Source organism: Neophocaena asiaeorientalis, unplaced genomic scaffold (genome assembly GCF_003031525.2).
Source record: "Neophocaena asiaeorientalis asiaeorientalis breed wild unplaced genomic scaffold, Neophocaena_asiaeorientalis_V1.1 scaffold801, whole genome shotgun sequence".
NCBI classification, from domain to species: Eukaryota; Metazoa; Chordata; class Mammalia; order Artiodactyla; family Phocoenidae; genus Neophocaena; species Neophocaena asiaeorientalis.
In genome coordinates, this window is record NW_020174376.1 from 328,802 (window position 1) to 350,396 (window position 21,595).

General features: G+C 46.6%; 2 protein-coding genes across 2 annotated transcripts; one reads left to right on the top strand and one right to left on the bottom strand.

Moving 5' to 3' along the window:
- Nucleotides 1-252: 252 nt before the first annotated feature.
- P2RY4 (pyrimidinergic receptor P2Y4) lies at nt 253-1,331 on the bottom strand. The gene is given in 2 exon segments (XM_024756359.1): nt 253-521; nt 524-1,331. Coding segments are annotated over 2 exon segments (1,077 nt in total).
- Nucleotides 1,332-9,317: 7,986 nt separating this feature from the next.
- Nucleotides 9,318-21,551, top strand: ARR3 (arrestin 3). Its single transcript, XM_024756347.1, has 16 exons — nt 9,318-9,349; nt 10,036-10,066; nt 10,217-10,277; nt 10,475-10,519; nt 15,678-15,877; nt 15,999-16,058; nt 16,216-16,283; nt 16,921-17,056; nt 17,241-17,325; nt 17,579-17,651; nt 18,269-18,406; nt 19,912-19,995; nt 20,261-20,284; nt 20,456-20,508; nt 20,807-20,816; nt 21,384-21,551. Exons 1-16 carry the CDS (start codon nt 9,333-9,335, stop codon nt 21,478-21,480), a joined length of 1,182 nt encoding a protein of 393 aa, XP_024612115.1. The 5' UTR covers nt 9,318-9,332; the 3' UTR covers nt 21,481-21,551.
- The last annotated feature ends 44 nt before the right edge of the window (nt 21,552-21,595 follow it).

Below are 21,595 nucleotides of genomic sequence, written 5' to 3' on the forward strand. Positions count from 1 at the left end.
ACAAAGAGAAAGAAGTCGAGGACGAAGAGTGGCTGCTAGTGTCTTTGGCTAAAAAGGAGAGGGCAACTGAAGGATTTAGGAGAGATGGGGTCACACGTGATTTCTCTGGCTCCTCCTAAATCTCAGGGTGAGGGCCTCTCTCCAGAGCTCAGAAAAGAGGAGAAAGCAGCCAGATCGGGTGTCACTATAAGGTTCCCTCCCCTCTGCCCTGCACTCACCCCCTTTCCTTCACTTCCCGGCTTCCGTTACAATCTATCTGCCCAAGCCGCCATCCTGGGGGGTGGCTGTCCACCTGCAGCTGCTGTCCTCAGGCAGGGACACCAGTGCCAGAGAGGAGGCAGCTGTGGGGAGCCGGGGCCTGCCACCCCTGCAGAGCTGCCGGAGCTGACGTCAATACTTGTCCCCAGTGAGCAAATAGAGCACAGGATCCAGGCAGCTATTGGCACTGGCCAGAGGCCGAGTCACTTTATAGACCATGTTGATGATGTTCGGCACCCAGCAGTCAGCTTCCAACAGCCTTGCATGTAATAAACGGTGCGGGTGATGTGGAAAGGCACGAAGCAGACAGCAAAGACAGTCAATACCGCAGCGATGGTGCGCAGCGAGCACAGACGGGAAGATGACTGGGCAGCCCCTGGCAAGGGCCAATACAGGCGCTGGGCCATGAGCCCGTAGCAGACAAGAGTGACCAGGCAGGGCACGTCAAAGAACAGCCCCATGACTGCCGAACTGAAGTGCACGTAGTGGTCAAACTCCTCAGGCCGGGTGGTGTCGTGGCACAAGATGATGTCCCCCTTAGGGCTGGTGGTGACAAAGGACAAGTTGGGCACGAGGCAGCCAGCTACGACCAACCAAACTGCCAGGCAGAGAAGGCCAGCAAGGCGCGGGCAGCCCCAGCGCAGTGCCCGCAGCAGGTGGCAGATGCCCAGGAAGCGGTGTACGCTGATGCAGCTGAGGAAAAGGACACTGCAGTAGAGGTTCCAATAGAAGAGAAAGCGGATGCACTTGCAGAGCCCAGTGCCAAAGGGCCAATGGTTGCGGGCTACATAATAGTAGACGAGGGTGGGCAGCGACAGGACGTACAAAGTATCTGACAAAGCTAAGTGGAACATGTAGGTGGCTGTCGCGTCCCACGGTCGGAGGCAAAAGAGGAAGAGCCAGATGGTCAGGGCATTGAGGCCTAGGCCCAGCACAAAGACAACTGCATAGCTCACGGGCAGCAGGATAAACTTGAACTCCTCATTAAACCGGCAGTCCAGCTCCAACTCACTGTCGTCAGGATCTGAGTGGGGGCCTAAGGCTGTGAACAGTGAGGACTCCGTACTGGTCATGGTCCCCGTAGGGGTGGAAAGGGCAGAAGTGAGGGTGACCAGATTTCCTTGGCCCCCCAGCCCTGACCTGGGGCAAAAATGCAGAGAATGGGGAGGGCAGTGGTTGAAGCTCAAGGGGGAGTTGAGAGGATGCATCTGGGAGTAACCCGGGTCAGCCTGGCTCCTGCCAGAGCTCCCTCAGTCCAGCCTGGGGAATAGTAGGCAGCAGGCAGTGTTTGAAGCTCAAGGGGGAGTTGAGAGGATGCATCTGGGAGTAACCCGGGTCAGCCTGGCTCCTGCCAGAGCTCCCTCAGTCCAGCCTGGGGAATAGTAGGCAGCAGGCAGTGTTTGAAGCTCAAGGGGGAGTTGAGAGGATGCATCTGGGAGTAACCCGGGTCAGCCTGGCTCCTGCCAGAGCTCCCTCGGTCCAGCCTGGGGAACAGTAGGCAGCAGGCAGTGCCAGGGCTCAGGAGGGCAGTCAGTGGGTTTGGGTCGTTCTTCTGAAGCTGACTCTGTCCTTCAGAGCTTGGTTAGCTAAAGGGGGTCAAGGCCTACCAGGACTATCCAATGTAGGAAGATACCCAGACCCAAATTGTCTCCCAACTTATCACAACAGCTGTGTCCCTGTGAAGAGGGCATCTCTCCATACAGTAACTTCTCTCCCCTGGTCCCAGTGTCTCTGAACTACAGTGATCTCTGATACCTTCCCCCAGCCTGGACCAGCCCAGGAACCCCATCACCACCCTTACCCAAGAAACTTGGCACGTCTCCTACCTGCTCCCCTTGAAGCTGAGCCCAGCTGACTCTGTCACCCTTCCCCTTGGCAGCCAGAGGGCATATCCAAGGGGGCGGGGTTGGGCGTGGGACCTGTACCTCCTCCCTGTCCTGGGAAATCGTTAGAGCTAGAAAGGCCCATCAAGATTATCTAGACCCACCCACTCAGTGCACCGATTGGGAAACTGGGGCCCAGTGAGATGACTATTTAACGGCTCCTAAATGACTGTAGGAGAGAGTACACAAGGAAACGTCCAAGTTGACAGATGAAGAGCCAGGCCACTGGAGATAACTAAAAACTGCAGGAAGATCATAGAAACCTGTATGAGCAGAAACATGGAAAATGAATGTTAGCATGGATAACACATCGAAAGATTTTAGGAAATCTAAACTACTGATATAAATCTTAACTCCATGTGCATATAATTATAAGAAATCTGTATTTAGCACTTGCTACATGCAAGGCACTGTTCTAAGTGCTTTGTACTTATTAATGGCCCCACAGGCTCTCTGTGATGTGGGTATTGTGATTGTCCCTACCTCACTGATTAGAAAACGAAGGCACAGAAAGTTGAAGTGTTTTGCTAATTAGTGGTAGAGTCAAGATTTCAAACCCAGGAAGGCCAGCCTTTGAGCCAGGCTTTAGCAATCCATAAATGCTATGCTTAGTGGCCTCTCTAAGCCACTGGCCATAATCTAGGAAAGGATAAGCAAACATGTTCTGAGAGCCTATTACGTGCTTGGACCAGTTCTAGGCACTGGTAGTTCACTAACAGTAAACAAAACAGGCAAAACCTCCTACTCTAATGGAGCTTACATACCAGTGGGAGGGAAAAGATAATAAAATTAACAAGTAAAATATATAGATCATGATCATTGTTATGGAAAAAAGTAAAGGAGGGAAAGGGAATAGAGAGGGTTTCTGTTTTAAATATTAGGGTGACTTTTGAATAAGGACCAGATGGTTGTGAGGAAGAGGAAACATAGAGAAGGGGTCAGAGAGTTTGGCACAAACCAGATCATGAAGGTCCTTGGAAGCCATTGTGAGGACATCTTAGCTTTTACTTTCAGTGACTGGGAAGCCATTGAGAGTTTAGAAGAGACAAGTATCAGGATCTGATTCACATTTTAGAAAGATCCCTGGCTAGCTCTATGTTGAGAATAGACTACAGGGCTAGGGACACAGGAGGAAGATCAGATCAGAGGCCATTGCCAGCAGAGATGATGGCGGCTTGGACCAGGCCGGTGAAGGTGGTGAGAAGTGGCAGATTCTGGCTAGAACCGGGGCACGAACCCGTGTCCCCTGCATCGGCAGGCGGACTCTCAACCACTGCGCCACCAGGGAAGCCCCTGGCTAGCTTTTGAAAGTAGAGACAACAATATTTACTGATAAGGGGTATAAGAGAAAGAGAGGAGTCACGAATGACTCCAAGATTTCTGGCCTGAGCAACTGGAAGAATGGACTTACACCATTGACAAAGACGGGGAAGGCTGTGAGAGGAGTAGGTGTGGGGAAACATGAGGAGCTCATTTTTCCACTTGCCAATTTCAAGATGCCTATTACGCGTGTAAGAGGAGGTGGTGGGGAGGTGATTCACTCCTCCCCAAGGATGCTAGCCCACATGCTTCCCTTACAGACTCCACCCCCTCCTACATACCAGCCTTCATCTCTCTCTATCACCCCAGGAGACCCTGGTCTGAATACAGCCAAGACAGTACAGACACCAAGCCTAGATGTTTGAGAGCCTAGTGCTAGGGAACATGGAATTGTCAGGAGCTCTGGGCCTAAGACTCCTGGGGCTAACTAAGTCTCCGTGATTATGGAAGTCTTAGGCACAGGAAGCAAGCTCTGGGCCTGGAGGACTCTGAGGGTAAGGTGGGTAGTGCTCTTGGGGAGAGGGAGCAGCAGTAGAATCCACTCTGAAGGGAGCTGGGAAACAATGGGGACTCTGAAGTGATCTTCAGATCCTGAGAATATTGCCCAGCTGGATCCCGGGAGTGAGGGGAGGAGGCAGGGCTGTAGGGGAGGCTCTAGAATCTGGAATCTAGATCTCTTGGAAGAACCAGAAACCTAGATGGGGGAAACCTGGAGATCCTTGCCCAGTGAGGGTGTGGTGGATAGAAGGTAGGCGTGGAGAAAGCACTCATAGCCTGAATCCTGGACGGCTGATCACTGTGATTTTGCACAAAAGGCTCAGGTGTTTGGAGCCAGACAGACCTGAATTCAAACCCTTGTTCTTCCACGTATTAGTTGTGTCACCCTGGATACCTCTTCATGACTGAATTTCCTCATGAGTGAAATGGGGTCAATAACACCAACCTTTTAGGGTTTTCTGAATACTGAATTGGTTAATAGATGTGAAAACACTTTGTAAACCGTAAAATGCTGCTAATCCGTAAAGTACTTTGTATTATTTACTTTGCTCCCAGGGGTGAAGCTGGCCTCTTCAGAGGAGGACAAGTGTGATCTGAAGCTTGGCATACACCCAAGGGGACATTCCAGTGTCCACTAAACTAGAGAAGCCCCAGGAGGAGCCAGCTTCCCGCTCCTACTGCTTCAAGCTGGTTTAGCTCTGCCAGGTTTCTGCCAGTCCCTGGACGCAGCTGCAGCTGCCAACGCTGCCACCACTGCCGCCCAGTGGCTACTTCAGGAAAAGACCTCTCCCAACATTCCCCAACCAGAAGCTAGCTTCCGCTGACGTCACCTGGGCCAAAAGGAATGCATGCCTTCTGAAAGGCTGCAGACCAGACCCCTCTCTCCTGTGAAACTCTTCCTCACTTTCATTTCTGTGACTTTACTCTGATTCTCCTATTCCTCTGGATGTTCCTTCTGACCCCATTCCCTGGCTCCTTTTTGTCCTCCTTCCTCCAAATGTGTCCCTTCCGCAACACTTACTTCCAGATCTCTTCTCTCCTCTCCTCCTTCTCCATTCCTCCACTGTTTCTTTCTCTCTCCTTCTCTCCCTCTCTCTCTCTCCATCCACTCTCATGATTTAACTTACAAGTTATGAATAATTATAATGACCAATGAGATTCCAGCATACAAATCTCCCTCCAATCAAAATTTCTCTTCAATTGCCTAGGTTTTCTTTATGAAGTGAAAAGACGAGGTCGCCTGCTGAAAGTAAGGTGCAGTGTGGAGTGGAATAAGACAATCCTCACAGGCTTGATGGAAAGGAGCAGTAACCTGAAATCCTTGACAATCCAAATTTACTAATAAAATCATGGGAAAGTGACTGGTCCCATGTAATTGTACCCAAGTCAGTGTTGTCCAGGTGTCTTTTCTATAGCGTTCCCTTTTAGTCTTTCTAAATGTCTGTTTTTTATCTCCAACAAGGCTATTAACAACTTTAGACTAGAGACCAGTACCACTGTGTCCGGTACCTAGGACAGCACGGGAAGTCTCTGCCTCTACCATTTGATTTGTCTGCCTCCTCTCCATCCTCCCACACTGAGCCAGTACCGTTGTGCAGATCCCACTTAACTCTGCTGGTATGCTGTCAGCTGCAATAACAGAAAATGTCAACTCAGTTGACTTTAAATAAGGAAATGTATTATCTAGCCTCTAAGTCCAGGAGCAGGGAGCTTTAGAGTTGATTAATTCAACAGTTCAATGATGTCATTCAAAAAATCCTGATTCTTTCCATCTTCCTGATCAGCACCCCTCAGCCTGCTGCTCAGCAACTGTCATGGTCATGAGGTGGCTGTTGCATTTTAGGCATTGCATCCAAACATGGAAATACCACTGACAAAAGGAGAGGAAGGCCTCTCTTCCTGTGTGTTTATTTTTATCACTCAGGAAACCTTTCCCAGAATCTCCCTAGTATGCTTCCCCCCATGTCTCAGTGGCCTGAGTTTCATCATGCCTATAACTAAACCAACCACCGGCAAAAAGGATGAAATGACCATGACTGGCTGAGAGGAGCAGAGAGCCAGGTGGAGGAGGGTGGGGTACGTAAAAAAGTGGAGATTCTGCCCACAAGAAGGAAGGGAGAGATGCCTATTGAGTTGATAAACAATCCTGTCTGCTAGGATCCCTTATGGAATAACCAGCCCTTCCTCACTCAGCTATCCGGTCATCACTTCCAAACTGGAAGGACTGTCTGGGAATATCACTGGGGTGTGCAGAAATGAGGGTGGGTAAGGACCTGAAGATACCTCTCCCATCAATCTATCACAGGGGCCAGACACTTCACCTTTAGAGATGCACTCCCTTGCCTTCTTACTCTTGCCTCCTCATAAAATGCAAATACTCTTGATCAAAATAAAACTATGGTGTCTCTCTTTGGGAGACTACTAACTGGAAAGGGACACAAGGGAATTTTCTGGGGAGCTAGAAATGTTCTATATCTTGATCTGGATGGTGGTTACATGTATGTATACAGAGCTGTAGTAGTTTCTTATTGCTGCTGTAAAAACTTACCACAGACTTGGTGCCTTAAAACACCATTTATTCTCTTACAGCTCTGGAGGTCAGAAGTCCAAGATCAGGTTCACCGGGCCAAAATCAAGGTATGAGCAGGGCTATGCCTGAGCTGTGACAGCCACCCGGCAACCATGAGGGACTATAGGGAAGAATCTGTGTCCTTGCCTTTTCCAGTTTCTAGAGCTGCATTCCTCCATCTTCAAAGCCCAGACATAGCATCTGGCTGCAGTCCTCATATTGCCTTCTGTCTCTGCAGTTAAATCTCCCTCTATATCCCTCTGCTTCCCTCTTATAAACAGACTAGTGATTACATTTAGGGCCCGCCCGGATGATCCAAAATAGTCTTCCCCTCTCAAGATCCTAAATTTAATCACATCTGCAAAGTCCTGTTTTGCCATATAAGGTAACATTTATTGGTTCCAGGGATTAGGACCTGATATCCTTGGGGACGCATTATTCAGCCTTCCACAGTAGGTAAAAATTCATCAAGCTGTGCAATTAAAATTTGTGCATTTTACTTTTGCTAAATTATACCTCCGGCAAGAAATGCACATACTCCAGGAAAAGAGAGAATTAATTAAGTTCAATCATAATAATGAATTAAAGGCCTACGAGATCTACTTCCTGTTGAGAGTACCATGGACCTGAGTTGAAAGAGGGGCTAAGCTTCAAGTGTGGGTCTGAAGACAAAAATGGGTTGAAGGCTAGTCCAAAAGTACATTCATTCTGACTTTTCACCTTCTCCATAGACACCAACCTTCTCCGCAGAGTCTGGGCTTCTAGCTGTAGCTGAAAATCCCTGAGAAGGAGAGAGGTACATTGACTAAAAGCCAAGGCCCCGGGGTGCATACTAACAAGGAATGGCAAAGGCTAACTCGGTTATTTGGGCAAAGAGATTATAGGACAGCTAGCTCTCCAGTGCCCACAGTGGCGGGTGGGAGATAGGGAAGGCCCAGCCCCCTGAGCCACGGACATAGTCACCCTCTGAGGAATGGACACGCTGTCGTGGAGGGTTGAGGGCTGCATCTATGGATAGATACTAAAGCGCAGCCGGCACTATGGTGAGGTGAGGTGGTGTAGGGGGTCCTGTATCCCCAGAGCTTGGATATCCTGTCTCTACATCCCCCATGTTCATGAAGCCTGGGCCTGGGCCCTATGGGAAGGACATCCAAGAAAGGAAGATTACTTTTGTTGCTACCATCGTGGGGAGTCCTGGCAGCTGCAGGACAGAAATATCTCTAATTCCATGAGTGGTCATATGAGGCGAGGGAAGCTGCTTAGAGCCTATAGCATGGACTTAGTTTTAGGGATTGGAGAGAGTCAAGGGCTGGGGGGCAGGAAAGGTTTACTTCAGGTGGGGGTGATATAGATGTCAATTGCTTTTTCCATCCACAGGCAACATCCTGCCCAGAGAACCTGCGCCTGGGCCAAGAATCCTTTGTTACCTTCCTCTCCAACAAGAAAAGAAGTTCAAGGCTCACAGACATGTACACACAGCTCAACACACTCAGCCTCCCCTGCCCTACCCGACCCGCATGTACGGGAGATTGACTCCTGCTGTGCACATAAGCTGGGATAATCGGGTCTCTAAACATCACTTCAAGAGTCCCAAGTCCTAAGGAGTGGGGGGCTGGGGAAGGGGTGCTAATCTTTTAGCCACTAATCTGCTTTCCAAACTCTTGGCACCTGAGCTATTTATAAAGCAGCATTTCATGCCCCCCCAGAACCCTATTCTTCTCCCCTGACCCCCACCAATCTAAAAACTCAGAGGACCTTGGGTATAAGAGGTTGGGGAGGCGAGCATAGTGACCAGAGCTGGAGACGGATGTGAGCTTCATCTTCCTCCCCAGGTAAGAGTCCAAAGTCCTCTATTTCCAGCCCATACTAGGCCCCATATCCCCTGCCCTTAGCACCCCCATCAATATATCAAGAAGCACTTGAAGGGCACCTTTCCTGACACAGCTGACAGGCACTCAGGCTGAGAGACCCTGGGAGAGAGCTCTGGAATCTCCCCTAAGCTCACCCCTCAAGCCAGATCTAGTACACATCAAAGAAAAGCATTAGAGAGACGTCTTCCTCTCTCTAAGTATCCCTACTCCAAGGCTTAGCACCTGGGGACATGGATGGAGATAAGGGTGGGAAAACCTGGGGAGGGTGATGAGAGCGATGAATAGGTTCAAGGAAGGCTTTCAACCCCCATACAGGTTTCTGCCACCAACAACCACGAGCATTAGGGTACCAACCTTTTCTCTCCCACACCTTTCTCCTTTCTTAGCTGAGTGTTAAGGCCACCGTGAAGTGAACTCAGGCTCAGAATCCATTGCAGGAGCAAAGCCAGAGTCTGGGTTTTGTTCATTCATTCATTCATTCATTCGTGTATCTAACAAACATGTCTTGGTGCCTACCGTGGGCCAGGTGATGTTCAGACTCATCCAGTCCAATTTTCCTCATACTTTCCTGGATGGAGGCCTTTCTCCAGACAAATTTCTCCTCTCAAAAGGCTCTCAAGAGTGCCCCAGCTATTTCAAAAAGCCTCTCTCTTTCTGGAGAAAAGACAGTATTGTTAGTCAACAATTCATAAAAACTAGGGAAGGTTTTTTCCAATGTCCAGGATAGTTGAGATTATGGCTGAATAAGTAAGCTAGGCACGAGGGAGAATAGGAAGCGTGGATGGTGGTGAGGTGTCTATCTAAGAAGAAAAGGTTTCATCCCACTAGGTGTGTCTGGACGGTATACCAGAGCCAGGTAAGGAGAATAGGGACCAAATGATTGAGCCTTCCCCCTTCTTTCCCTCTTGCCAGAAAAGGCTCAACATCAACGCCATGGCCAACATATCCAGGTAAGTAAGAACTCCTAATTCTCTGAATCTGTGACTTGTCACTTACCCAAACCCAAGTACTTGCCTTTGGGGTGAAGGGGTTTGCAACCTCTCTCCAACTTGTGTCTTGGACTCTATCCCAACTGCCTCCACCTTTGTGTCATTTCGCTCTCCCTGGGCCTCTTCTTTTTTTCTTTTCCAGCTCCTCCCCAATCCCACCAGTAAGATTTATTTATTATTTATTTATTTTTGGCTGCGTTGGGTCTTAGTTGCGGCACGCGGAATCTTGGTTGCGGCGGCGCGGCCTTCTCTCTAGTTGTGGTGTGTGGGTTTTCTCTTCTCCAGTTGTGGAGTGCAAGCTCCAGGGCACATGGGCTCTGTAGTTGTGGTGCACGGGGTCCAGAGTGCGTGGGCTCTGTAGCTTGTGGCACTCGGGCTCTCTTGTTGAGGCCCGAGAGCTCAGTAGTTGTGGCACACAGGCTTAGTTGCCCCAAGGCATGTGGGATCTTAGTTCCCTCACCAGGGATCGAACCTGCGTCCCCTGCATTGTAAGGCGGATTCTTTACCACTGGATCTCCAGAGAAGTCCCTGGGCCTCTTCTTCTAATCCTAGAAATATTTCCTTTTCTCCCCCACTTCCCTTTCTCTTCTTCTCCCCTCCCCTTCTCTTCCAATCCCTCTCCCTATCCTCTGATTTTCTCCTCATAGGGTGTTTAAGAAGACCTGCTCCAATGGCAAGGTGAGAGAACCTGGCCCAGCAGGGCAAATAAGAGGGCAAAAGGGATAGGTGGGTACGTCCTTCAAGGTCTCAGGGGTTTGGGTTGGGGGCTTCAGGGGAATCTTTTCAAAGATGATTATGAGAATAACATGGGAGGTTGTTCCACAACAGCTCTCCATCTACCTGGGGAAACGGGACTTCGTGGACCATGTGGACATGGTGGAACCCATTGGTCAGTGAGTCCAAAAAGGGAAAGAGCCTGGGGAGAAGGGAATGGGGGTGAGGGAGTAAAAGAAAGCCAAGAAAGGACCATGCAGAAGAGGAGGCCAATTAAAGAGAAAAATGGGAGGAACCATTCAGGGGTCAACTTCTGTTTCATAGTCTGAGGACCTTTCCTGACCAGAGGGCCATCTCTCCCCCTCTCCACAGATGGTGTAGTCCTGGTTGACCCTGATTACTTAAAAGGTCGAAAGAGTAAGTAAAAATCCTTGTTGGTCTGTGTATGTGCCAGGGACCCCAACCTAAAATGTCACACGTGCCAGACAAGTAACCTGAATGAGTGGAGTGGACGAGTGGACCAGAGGGGTATAAGAAAATATAAAAGTAGTGGGAACTGTGAATGTCTTGTCTGGTGGAGGCTAACCACTGAGAATTTCAGCCCAGTGTGGCCAGATTTTCCAATTGTTAAAGAGGAACTGGAAATGAAGCTCAGAATACAACTTGAGAGGCCCAAGGTCTGAAAAGATTCTAGTGCCCCTTCCCCAAATGATATTCAAAATAGATATATTTCTAAACATAAATGAAATTTTGTTTTTCAAGATCACACAAAATTTACATGTGTGCTGAAATTAAGTCTTTTTCTAAAATTTCTGATTTTCTCCATTACTGTTGGTGGTGCCTCTGCTTAGGCTGCCCGTGGAAAGATCCAGTACACCAGAAATTCATATTTTAATGCAAATTTCCTGATTTTCAAGTTTTGGCAACTAATTAAAAGATTTTTAAAGCCCTGGATAAATCAAAAAACTTTATTTTTCCATAGGCTGGATGTGACCTTCAGCCTGCCACTTTGCATTTGCTTTTTCCTTTAATTGCATATGTCTTTTCATATCTCCTTTGTGTAGGGAAACCCATTTTTTTCCATTAAAAAAATCCCAAACAAAGAAACAAACAAAACAATAACTACAGCAAGTAACAGCAAGCGACACTGCTCTGGCCACAGTATTATATACCCAGATTACACTGAAATATTGTTTTGCCACTTTTTTTTTCTTTTAATTCTTACTCTGTGATCCAATTAGACTGAAAATTGGGTTTGATTTGAAAAAGGCTCAGAATAAATTGATGAATACTAGTTCAGATGTAACCTTTAGATACTGTGGAATAAACCAGACTTAGTCGCTCAGATTAAACAGTGCAGATAAGCAGTCCACCCAGTTTTAAATAGCAGAGGAACTTTGGGGTATGGCCAGTAAATTAACCAACTTATTTAAGACTCTCAATTACTCTGTAGTTCTAAAACCTAAATCATTTTTTCACAGTCCTACAAAGTCTTCAGAATAACCTACAGAAAGAAATCTTTAGTTGAAAAAATGCATGTCAATCCAGGAATAAGATGTGTTTTTTTCCTTTAATTCTAATCTTCTTCATGTCCCTTAGTAGTTTTATATTATTATTCATTTAAGTTGTATATATTTAAGTTTATTCCTTAGTTACTCTATATGTTTTGTTACTTTTATGAAGATAATCTTATTTGCATCATATTTTCAAATATGCTTTTTTTTTTCCTTTTGAGGTGCATTTGTTGATGTGAAATATGCTTACACTACACCCTGAATGAAAAAGGCTGGTTGTAGGGCAATATATGTGGTTGTGCGAATGAAGTGCGGTTTAACAGAAATTGATGTGGGATCTCTCTGTATTATTTCCTACAACTGCATGTGATGATCTCAAAATAAAATGTTTCATTTAAAAAAGGCAATGAGAGAGAAGTCAATAGCTAAGGTGGCCTTATGTTTAATTATAGAAACAAAGCTGGGAAGCAAATGCAACAGAAATTAACAGCAGTTATTTCTGGAATATGATGTATGATGGCAGGGCTTTGATTCTCTTTGTGTTTTCTGATTGCCACACAATTAATATGTATTGTTTATATAATAAACACAAATATAAATTAATAACTTTAAAATAGATGTTGAATTAAAAAAAAATAAAAACAAGCTATTTCCTAACACACTAAAAAAAGGATGATTCTAAGCTGCCAGAGAGCCAATGAGGTCTTGGGGGTGGGGTGATGCCCTCCCCACATGCTGCAGCGGGATGTGACAGAACAATTCATCTGATTAACACCTTTACCTCAGGGGCTATTAGATACCCTTCTGCCTGGTCTCACCTGATCTTTTTCTGTCTTATTTCTCATCTCTTTCATTTCCTCCCTTCCATTGCTTCCTTCCAGCCACCTCTTTTCCTCTTTTTCTCATCTTCTCTGTTTTTTCTTTTCCTTTGCCCCCTCTTTCCTTTTCCTTTTCTTTCTCTCTCCCTTTCCCACTTTTATTGGCATAATTGGGAACCAAGGTGAATTTAATTTGTTGTATCTTTTGAAAATTGTTAAGTTTGTCTTCATTGTAGAAATATTAGAAAGTACAGATGAAGGAGAAAAAGACTGTAATCCTCTCACCCAGAGATAATCACTAATATTTCACTTCATATTTTCCGAGCAAAAATATCTATATTTTTATTAAAAATGCTATATTATAAATAACATTTTCTAATCTTTTTTACCTATGCAATATGTAAAAATCTATGAAGTTTTAAGTTGCCTAGTAGTATATTGTATGGGTGTACCATAATATATTTAGCCAACTTCAATCGTTGGACATTTTTTGCTATGATAAACAACCCCATAAAGTACATGCTTGTATGTATTTCTTTTCATACTTGTCCAATTATTTCTTTAGACTAAATGCCTAGAAAAGGAATGAATGACCAAAGGGCAGTCACACATTTTTAAAGGTTTCTACTGCCAAATTGCCCTTTAAAATGGTTGTACCAATTAACTCTCCCTCCTGCAGGGTATGAAGTTGCCCATTGCCCCAGTCATTATAAACACTACCATTATCATTACTTTCAGTCTTTGTTGTATCTTTTGAATATAGATTCATTTTCTTTGCTTGCTCGTAATTTTAAAAGCAGATAATCTGGCTGTTTGATATTTTGATCTCTTAAAAACACAAAAATGACTTGCTTTCTACTAGTGTGTGGCTCTTGGTAGTTTTCTTTTCTTTGGCTCAGGGCTCCTGATTAAAAGTAAGATTCCCCACCCCTGTTCTAAATCTTTCCTTCCCTCAGTCTCTGTCACTGTCCTTGGACAGCTATCTTTCTGTACCCCATCCCACACCACTAGTGCACTCAAGTGACTTTCTATTTGCCCCTAATCTGAGGTACTAGCTGCAATGTATAAGTTCATTTATAACTGTTCCACTTTTCTAATATTCCCATGATCATCACCATCATCATCCACATCTAATTTAAATTTCCAAAGGGATTTCTCATACATCAACTCCTTACAACCATCCTATGAGTTAAGTTGGGCACGTACGAGACTGGGCTTTGGAGTCAGGCCTGAGTTGAAATCCTGGGCTGTCACTTAGCTGCTCTGAGCTCATTTTCTCTACCTGTAAAGTGGAGATAATAATACTTCAGAGGATTATTGTGAGGTCCAAATAACATATGTAGAGCTCTCAGTGCAGTCCTATTATTGACAGGTGAAATAACTGAGGCTCAGACAACTCGAGGGACTTATGCAAGTCATATTCAAGCCCAAGTATTCTGACCCTAGAGAATTATGTAATGAATACCCTGTACTCACCACCTAGCTTTAAAAAGAATTACAGAATCAAACTGAAGTCTCCTGTGTATCCTTCCCTAATCCCATACTCCTTCCTCCCTCCCTCCTTTTCTTCCTGCCTCCACCGCAGATAATTACTATCCTGAATTTGATGCTTATTACTCCCATGATGTTCCTATACTTCTACTCTATATTTATATATCAGTGAGCGACTTTGGTACTGTTCTACATGCTTTTCAACTTTACGTACATGGTATCAGATTGTGCATATCATCGTGCAGCTAGCATTTTTTACTCAATAGTTTTTGAGACTTAACCATGTTAATACATGGAGTTTAGTTCATTTATTTTAACCTCAGTTTAGTATTCCATGATATGAATATACCACAACTGTTTACCCATTGATAGGTATTTAAATCACTTCCAATCTTATGCTATGACAAACGTTGACGCAATGAACATTCTCATAGGTATCTCCTTATAGACATGAGCAAGACTTCCTCTAAATTCGTCTTAGATCATAAGATATGAGAAGATTCAGCTTTACTGGATAGTGCCCAACAGTTTTCCAAAGTGGTTGTACTGATTTGTTAGCAAATTTTTTTCTGCATTCCCTTGACCAACTACAAATCTCTAGGTCCTTGAATTTTCTCTTGTATCAGTCTTAACATCTTACTGGTTTCCTCATTAATTGAATTGCCCTCTGTAAAAAAATAAATAAATAAACCTAGGGACTCTGACAGAAAAAAATAGTGGTTGTACTAATGTATATTCCCACCACAGTGTGTAATGAACCCCATTGCTCCACATCTGGAGCACTGCTCAACACATAGTGCTGTCAGACTTTAAAGTTTTTGACAATATGATGGCTGTGAAGTGTTATCACATTGTGGGTTTTAAAAAATTATTTATTTTTTTTTTGGCTGTGCTGGGTCTTAGTTGCGGCATGCAGGATCTTCGTTGTGGCATGCGGGATTTTTTTTTAAGTTACAGCATGCAGGATCTTTTAGTTGCGGCATGTGAACTCTGTTTTTTTGTTTGTTTTTTTTTTTCCGGTACGCGGGCCTCTCACTGTTGTGACCTCTCCCGTTGTGGAGCACAGGCTCCGGACATGCAGGCTCAGCGGCCATGGCTCACGGGCCCAGCCGCTCTGCGGCGTGTGGGATCTTCCCGGACCGGGGCACGAACCTGTGTCCCCTGCATCGGCAGGCGGACTCTCAACCACTGCGCCACCAGGGAAGCCCCACATGAACTCTTAGTTGTGGCATGTGGGATCTAGTTCCCTGACCAGGAATCGAACCCAGGCCCCCTGCATTGGGAGCGCAGAGCCTTAACCACGGGACCACCAGGGAAGTCCTCTCACTGTGGTTTTAATTTGCACTTATCTGATTATCATTAGACTGGACATGTTTTCATACCTTATTGGCCATTCTGTTTTGCTCTTCTGTGCAGAGTCTATTCATAAACTTTGCACACTTTTATATTGGGCTGTTTTTATTTTTATTACTGATTTGTGGGAGTTCTTTATGTATTATGAACACTAAACTTTTGTTTGTTATATGTGTTGCAAGTATTTCCTCTCAGGCTTTTGCTTGTTTCATTACTTATAAAGACACTTAATGTAAAGAAGTTTTAAATTTTACTACAGTCAAATGTATTGATCCTTTTCTTTATGGCCATACTGTTTTGATCATATTACATTGTCTCTCCATGTCTTCCTCTGAGCTATTCAAGATCTCCTTTCCCCCTCAGGTCTGACAGGTCACTCTCTTCCTCCTTTGCCTGCAGTGTTTGTCATGTTGACGTGTGCCTTTCGCTATGGCCATGATGACTTGGATGTGATTGGTCTGACGTTCCGCAAAGATCTGTATGTACAGGTCCAGCAAGTGGTCCCAGCTGAGCACAGCAGCCCCCAGGGGCCCCTCACAGTCCTGCAGGAGCGACTGCTGCACAAGCTGGGGGACAATGCCTACCCTTTTACCCTGCAGGTACTGACCCCAAGTCCCGGGTAAGGCTTCCAGGGAAGATTAAGAAAGGAAGCTAGAGAAGGAGAACAGAGGAAAGGGGTCCCTGTTTCTTCTGTTTGCTGACCTCCTTCTGATCTTTTAGATGGTTGTCAACCTGCCCTGTTCGGTGACACTGCAGCCAGGTCCTGATGATACAGGGAAGGTGAGGTCTGGGTTCTGAAAAAGAGGACAGGGGGATAAATGGACAAGACTAGAGAAAGGGACAGCTAAGGGACGGGATCAGATGTTTCCTTATAAACCCATGAGGAAGGGAGGGGTAGTGTCAGAAATGAGTTCTTCTTGCTCCTGCCCCTTTGCAGGCCTGTGGTGTTGACTTTGAAGTGAAGAGTTTCTGTGCTGAAAACCTGGAGGAGAAAGTCTCCAAGAGGTATTTCTTTGGTCCTCTCCAAAATCCCTGCCTCCGGCCTGTGCCAGAAAACAGATCTTGCTCTCAGGACAGAAACAGCCCTACTTCTAACCTCTGTAGCACTGTCACCACCAACTCAGATGCCCAGTTCTGATTTCCCTCTGACTTCTCTTCTTTGCTCTAGGGCAAGGGTCAGCAAACTTTCCTGTAAAAGGCCAAAAAAGAAATATTCAGGCTTTGTGAGCAATGTAGTTTCTGTTGTAACTACTCAGCTGTGCCACTGTAGCATGAGAACAGCCATAGGCAGTACGTAAATGAACGAGCGTGGCTTTATTTATGGACACTGAAATTTGAATTTTACATAATTTCTACATGTCATGAAATATTATTGTGGATTTCTTTTCAACCATTAAAAAATGTAATAACCATTCTTAGTTTGCAGGCCATACAGAAACAGGCAGCAGGCCAGATTTGGCCACTGAGCCATAGTTTGCTGACCTGTGGTCTAGATACCTACCTTGAGGGTCCAGAGGAGTTCTCTGACAGAGGCCTCCCACCACCTCCCCTCCCCAAGCAAGGACTGGGCTATGGGGTTAGCATGAGAAAGGTCTGTGGGTCCTAAGGAGACATTCTGGCTGTCCCCTTGGCCTCTACTTAGAGACTCTGTGCGGCTGGTGATTCGGAAAATCCAGTTTGCACCCCTGGAGCCAGGCCCTGGCCCCTGGGCCCAGACTGTTCGCCGCTTCCTTCTGTCAGCTCAGCCCCTACAACTCCAGGCCTGGATGGACAGGGAGGTTTGTGACCCCCATTTAATGCCCCCTACCTTGCAACCCCTCTGACACCCTTTCTTCATTGATCTCCTACTTGGGAAGGCAAGGGTGGAAGCCAGGGTGACAAAAGCACTGAGGAAACAAATTCTAGGTCTTGATCTGGCTGTTCTCCCTCCAGTCTTATAGTGGGCCTCTCCTCCTGCTTCAGGTTCACTACCACGGCAAATCCATCACTGTCAACGTTTCCATCAACAACTGCACCAACAAGGTCATCAAAAAGATTAAGATTTCAGGTGAGCTTCTTTTCCTATCCCCCTGCACCTGGTCCCAAATCCAGAGGTCTTTTTCCAGAACTCTGCCCCACTTACCCAGTCTGCATTCATCTAGGCTTTCCCTCCATTGCAGGCTTATCAGAACATGTATCTCTGTTTGTCCATATGCACATCTTAGTATATCATGAGTAATGTGCCCGTGTACAAGGGCAGCAAGTTGGGGTCTCGAGGATGACTGACTAATTGTAGTCATGTGTTTTTCCCGGCTCTTCAGTTGACCAGATCACAGATGTCGTCCTGTATTCACTAGACAAGTACACCAAGACTGTGTTCATTCAGGAGTTCATGTGAGCTGGCACTGGGGCCTGGGTCAGAGAGCCAAGGGATAGGGTGGTGGGACGAGGGCCGGGGTCTGGAGGCAGAGGAGGGGGTTGGGGAAAGAAGGAAGTGGAGAAGAGCCCAGGACTGAGGAACATCAAGGTGAGGGTTGATGTGGAAAGAGGGAGGGATTCTCAAGAGAGCTGGAGGGGGGATACCACAAGAGGATCATCAAGTCCTGAGAGAGGGCAGAGGCATAAGTATTTCCCACCAGAGTGAATTGTTCCCACTCTCCACAGTCAGACATGCCAGCTCTCTTGGATACTCCAGTAGTTTCATGGAATCGTGCAAAAAACTCTTTTTTTTTTTTTTTTTTTTGCGGTATATGGGCCTCTCACTGTTGTGGCCTCTCCCGTTGCGGAGCACAGGCTCCAGACGCGCAGGCTCAGTGGCCATGGCTCACGGGCCCAGCCGCTCCGCGGCATGTGGGATCTTCCCGGATCGGGATACGAACCCGTGTCCCCCGCATCGGCAGGCGGACTCCCAACCACTGCGCCACCAGGGAAGCCCGCAAAAAACTCTTGGGAATGAGAATCACTTAGTTGGCAAGCCTAGCTTAAGTTCATCTCTTCTTTTCCTTTGAAAGGGAGACTATAGCTGCTAACTCCACCTTCTCCAAGAGCTTTGCAGTAACCCCACTCCTGGCTGCCAACTGCCGGAAACAGGGCCTGGCACTGGATGGCAAATTCAAGCATGGGGATACCAATCTGGCCTCTAGCACGATGTAAGCTCAAATGTAACTCCCAACCTTCATTTTCTACCCCCAACCCATTCTGTGTGCTATATGTACAGTTATGAGGTTTCACCTTCAATGAAGCCTACCTGGTTTTAAAAATATCCCTAGGTCAGTGTTCAGAGCTGCCTCCAGGCAAGAGGGCTGACAGTAAGCTAAATAATACCCATGGGACCAATGGCAGGCTTAGGTCATAGGCAACAAGAAAGGAAAAAGTGGAAAGGAAAAATTCCTTATGTTGTATAATATTTTACAGCTCATAAAGGTCTTACGTATGGTACTGTTATCTTCATAAGAATCCCATTAAAGTAGGCTGGATATGTATTCTTATTCTACTTTACACTTAACGACCCTGAGGCTCAGAGAGATGAAGGAACTTGTCCAAGCTTGCGTAGCTAATAAGTGGCAGAGATGGAAAAGATTCTATCATATGTCATCTGGCTCTAACACTGCGATCTCTACAGCAGCTACTCTCTAGTGAAGATAGAAGTTCAATGCAAGACAGATGAGAAATGGAGAGAAAAGAGGACAAAAAGAAGAAAAATATGATAGGAATTGATATAATTCTACCAAATCATTCATTTGGTCCTATGCCTAACACTTGGAGGCCCTAGTGTAAGATGTGTCTCCCACCAAAAGCCATCTGCCACCATCTAACAAGCATTAATTCCCACTGCCTTTCCCTATGCCTTATCAATCATGTAGCTATGGACTATTATTGCTTGAAGGAGCCTGAGAAATCATACAAACAGCATCATTTTACAGATAGAGGATCAGCATCCCAGGGCAATGAAGAGACTTTCCCAAGATCGTATAGTTTTCTGTGCCTTATTTTTCAATCAGTGGGTTTTCATTGAACACCTGTTACATGCTTATTCCTATGCTAAGCAATGTGGGAGGATACAAAGACGTTTAAGACAGTCTCTGCCTTCAGCCAATTTACAGCCTAAACGGAGAACAAAGAGGAATTTAAATGCAATCTAACAGTTAAATGTTAGTATGTGTGGTTCAGACTACAAATCCAATAGAAGTTAATAGAAGCCAGCACAGCTGGAGAGGGCTTCCTAGAGGAGACAGAAGGAGCTAGAGCTTGAAGAAGGTGTTGGATCTGGATAGCAACAGAGGAAGAAAAGAGTGTTCCGGGTTGGGAACATAGCCTGTGCAAAGGCTAGAAGGTAGGAATCTGCATGGCACGTTCTGATGATGGAGAGAGCATGGGTCCACTTAGGTTGTATCCCAGGTGTTAGGGAGTTAGGGCAGGAAGGTTAGATTGTTAAGGGTCATGAAAGCCAAGCAGTGTAGTAGTCATATTCAGAGAGGTAGGCTCCTGAGCAGAGGGTGACCTGGTAAAACTGGATCTGAGGAACAGAAGTGTGGTCCCAATGAGTAGGAGATCAGAGCCTGGGAGCCCTGTCAGATGACAAAGGGTGCACTGAATGAATTAACCCCCAGCCCCTCCCCTCCAAACACACAACGATGAATACTACCACCTCCAGTCTTCGACCAGGAATGGACAAGGAACTGCTGGGGATCCTGGTGTCCTACAAAGTCAGAGTCAACCTGATGGTGTCCTGTGGAGGGTGAGTAAGAGTGCAGGGTCTGTCTGGGCAGGGGCTGGGGAGCCACTTCTGTTTTCCTCCCAGTTGGACTGACCCACTCAAGCTATTCCCCACCCCTTCTCCTGGACCAGTTTCCCAAACCTGTGAGCTCCACGAACAAGCCACCTTCCCTTCCAGAAACCCATTCTGTGGTTGAGTTGGCCTTACAATCCTTCATTCCCCTGCAAAATTAGGTTGCTACTAACCATTTCCAGCTGCTAATTTTAGGGTGTCATTCTACCCTCAGCATCCTAGGTGACCTGACAGCCAGGTAAGACACTGTGGGGAGGGGGAACTGGGGCAAGAAGGGGAGGATGCGATCAGGAGACCAAAAGAATGACACAGGAGAATCTAAGGGCATCCCAGGACTGAAAAATTGAGGGAGAGGTTCAGGGAGTGGCCTTGGAGGGAAATCTGTGACTCTACCTTGGGATCCTTGCAGTGATGTTGGCGTGGAGCTGCCCTTGATCCTGATGCATCCAAAGCCATCGAACGGTGAGTGACCAGGTGGGACTCACAGGAACGGTGGTCCCAAGGGTTGGGGACCAAGCAGTTCTGATCTCATGAATCGAGGACTGGCAGTTTGGGTAGAGATTGAATAGCAATAGGTAGGTTGGGTGTCTAGGTTTTCAGGGGAAGTTGTGTGTGTGTGTGTGTGTGTGTGTGTGTGTGTGTGTATTGTGTATATGGGAGGGAGAGGGTTAAAAAGGCAGAGCAATGAGTAACAGGACATTTCTTCAGGGAACTTATCAGCTTCAATCCATATTTCCTTCCCTCTCCATGCTTGCTACAGAGGCTGCTAGGTAAGAAAATGTGAGGCCTGGAAACCTCGCCCCCCTTTCCCCACTGCCACTCTCCATTTTATGACGATGGAAATGGAAAATAGCTTCCCTGGAGTGTTGCTTTCAATAGGTGTGCAGTGGAAACATATGGTTTAGCTTCGTGTCATAGTTCAGTGCTTTTCATACACCCCCCTCTTTCCCTTTTTGCGTCCCCCGCCCTTCACCTCCTGCTCTTCTCCCAATCGTCCTTCCCCCTCATCCCTTCCAGTTTTCTTTTTCCTTCCCCCGGCGCCTCCTCACCCTAACTTCTCCCGTCTTTCATTCTCCCATCCCTTCCCTCCTTCCCACCCTCCATTCTTACTTTCCCTCTGGCCCTCATGGGGGCTTTTGTGTTGGCAGACTGGGGAGGACACAAAGGAAACAAGCCAGTGTGATCCAAGTGGGGCGGGGGCAGCTGAGAGGCGGTGAGGATCGGAGTTGGGAAGCAGGGAAGGGATCACTTCTCTGGGATCAGGAAACGGGAGTGGATGTGGAAGACGCTCAGACAGCTGTTCCTAACCCTCCATTTCCCTCTGCTGCTTCTGCAAGCTCTGAGGACATAGTCATCGAGGAGTTCGCTCAGCAGCAGCCCGGCAGGGAGGAGAGCCAGGAGGCTTTGGCGGCCGAGGGGGATGAGGGCACCTGAGCGCCTGGCTCGGGTGCCTCTGTGTGGAAGCCCCACTGTAACACTCTCATAAATCAGCTTGTCCAGATGTGCCCGCTGATCACTTTGGTATCTCCTCCTCCCGCAGGAGAGTAAG

What these genes read in the sequence shown, in the direction of transcription:
- ARR3 (XM_024756347.1), top strand. An exon ending in CAAAAAGATTAAGATTTCAG is followed by an intron (nt 17,326 to 17,578) that starts GTGAGCTTCTTT and finishes CCGGCTCTTCAG; the next exon opens with TTGACCAGATCACAGATGTC. An exon ending in AATCTGGCCTCTAGCACGAT is followed by an intron (nt 18,407 to 19,911) that starts GTAAGCTCAAAT and finishes TACCACCTCCAG; the next exon opens with TCTTCGACCAGGAATGGACA.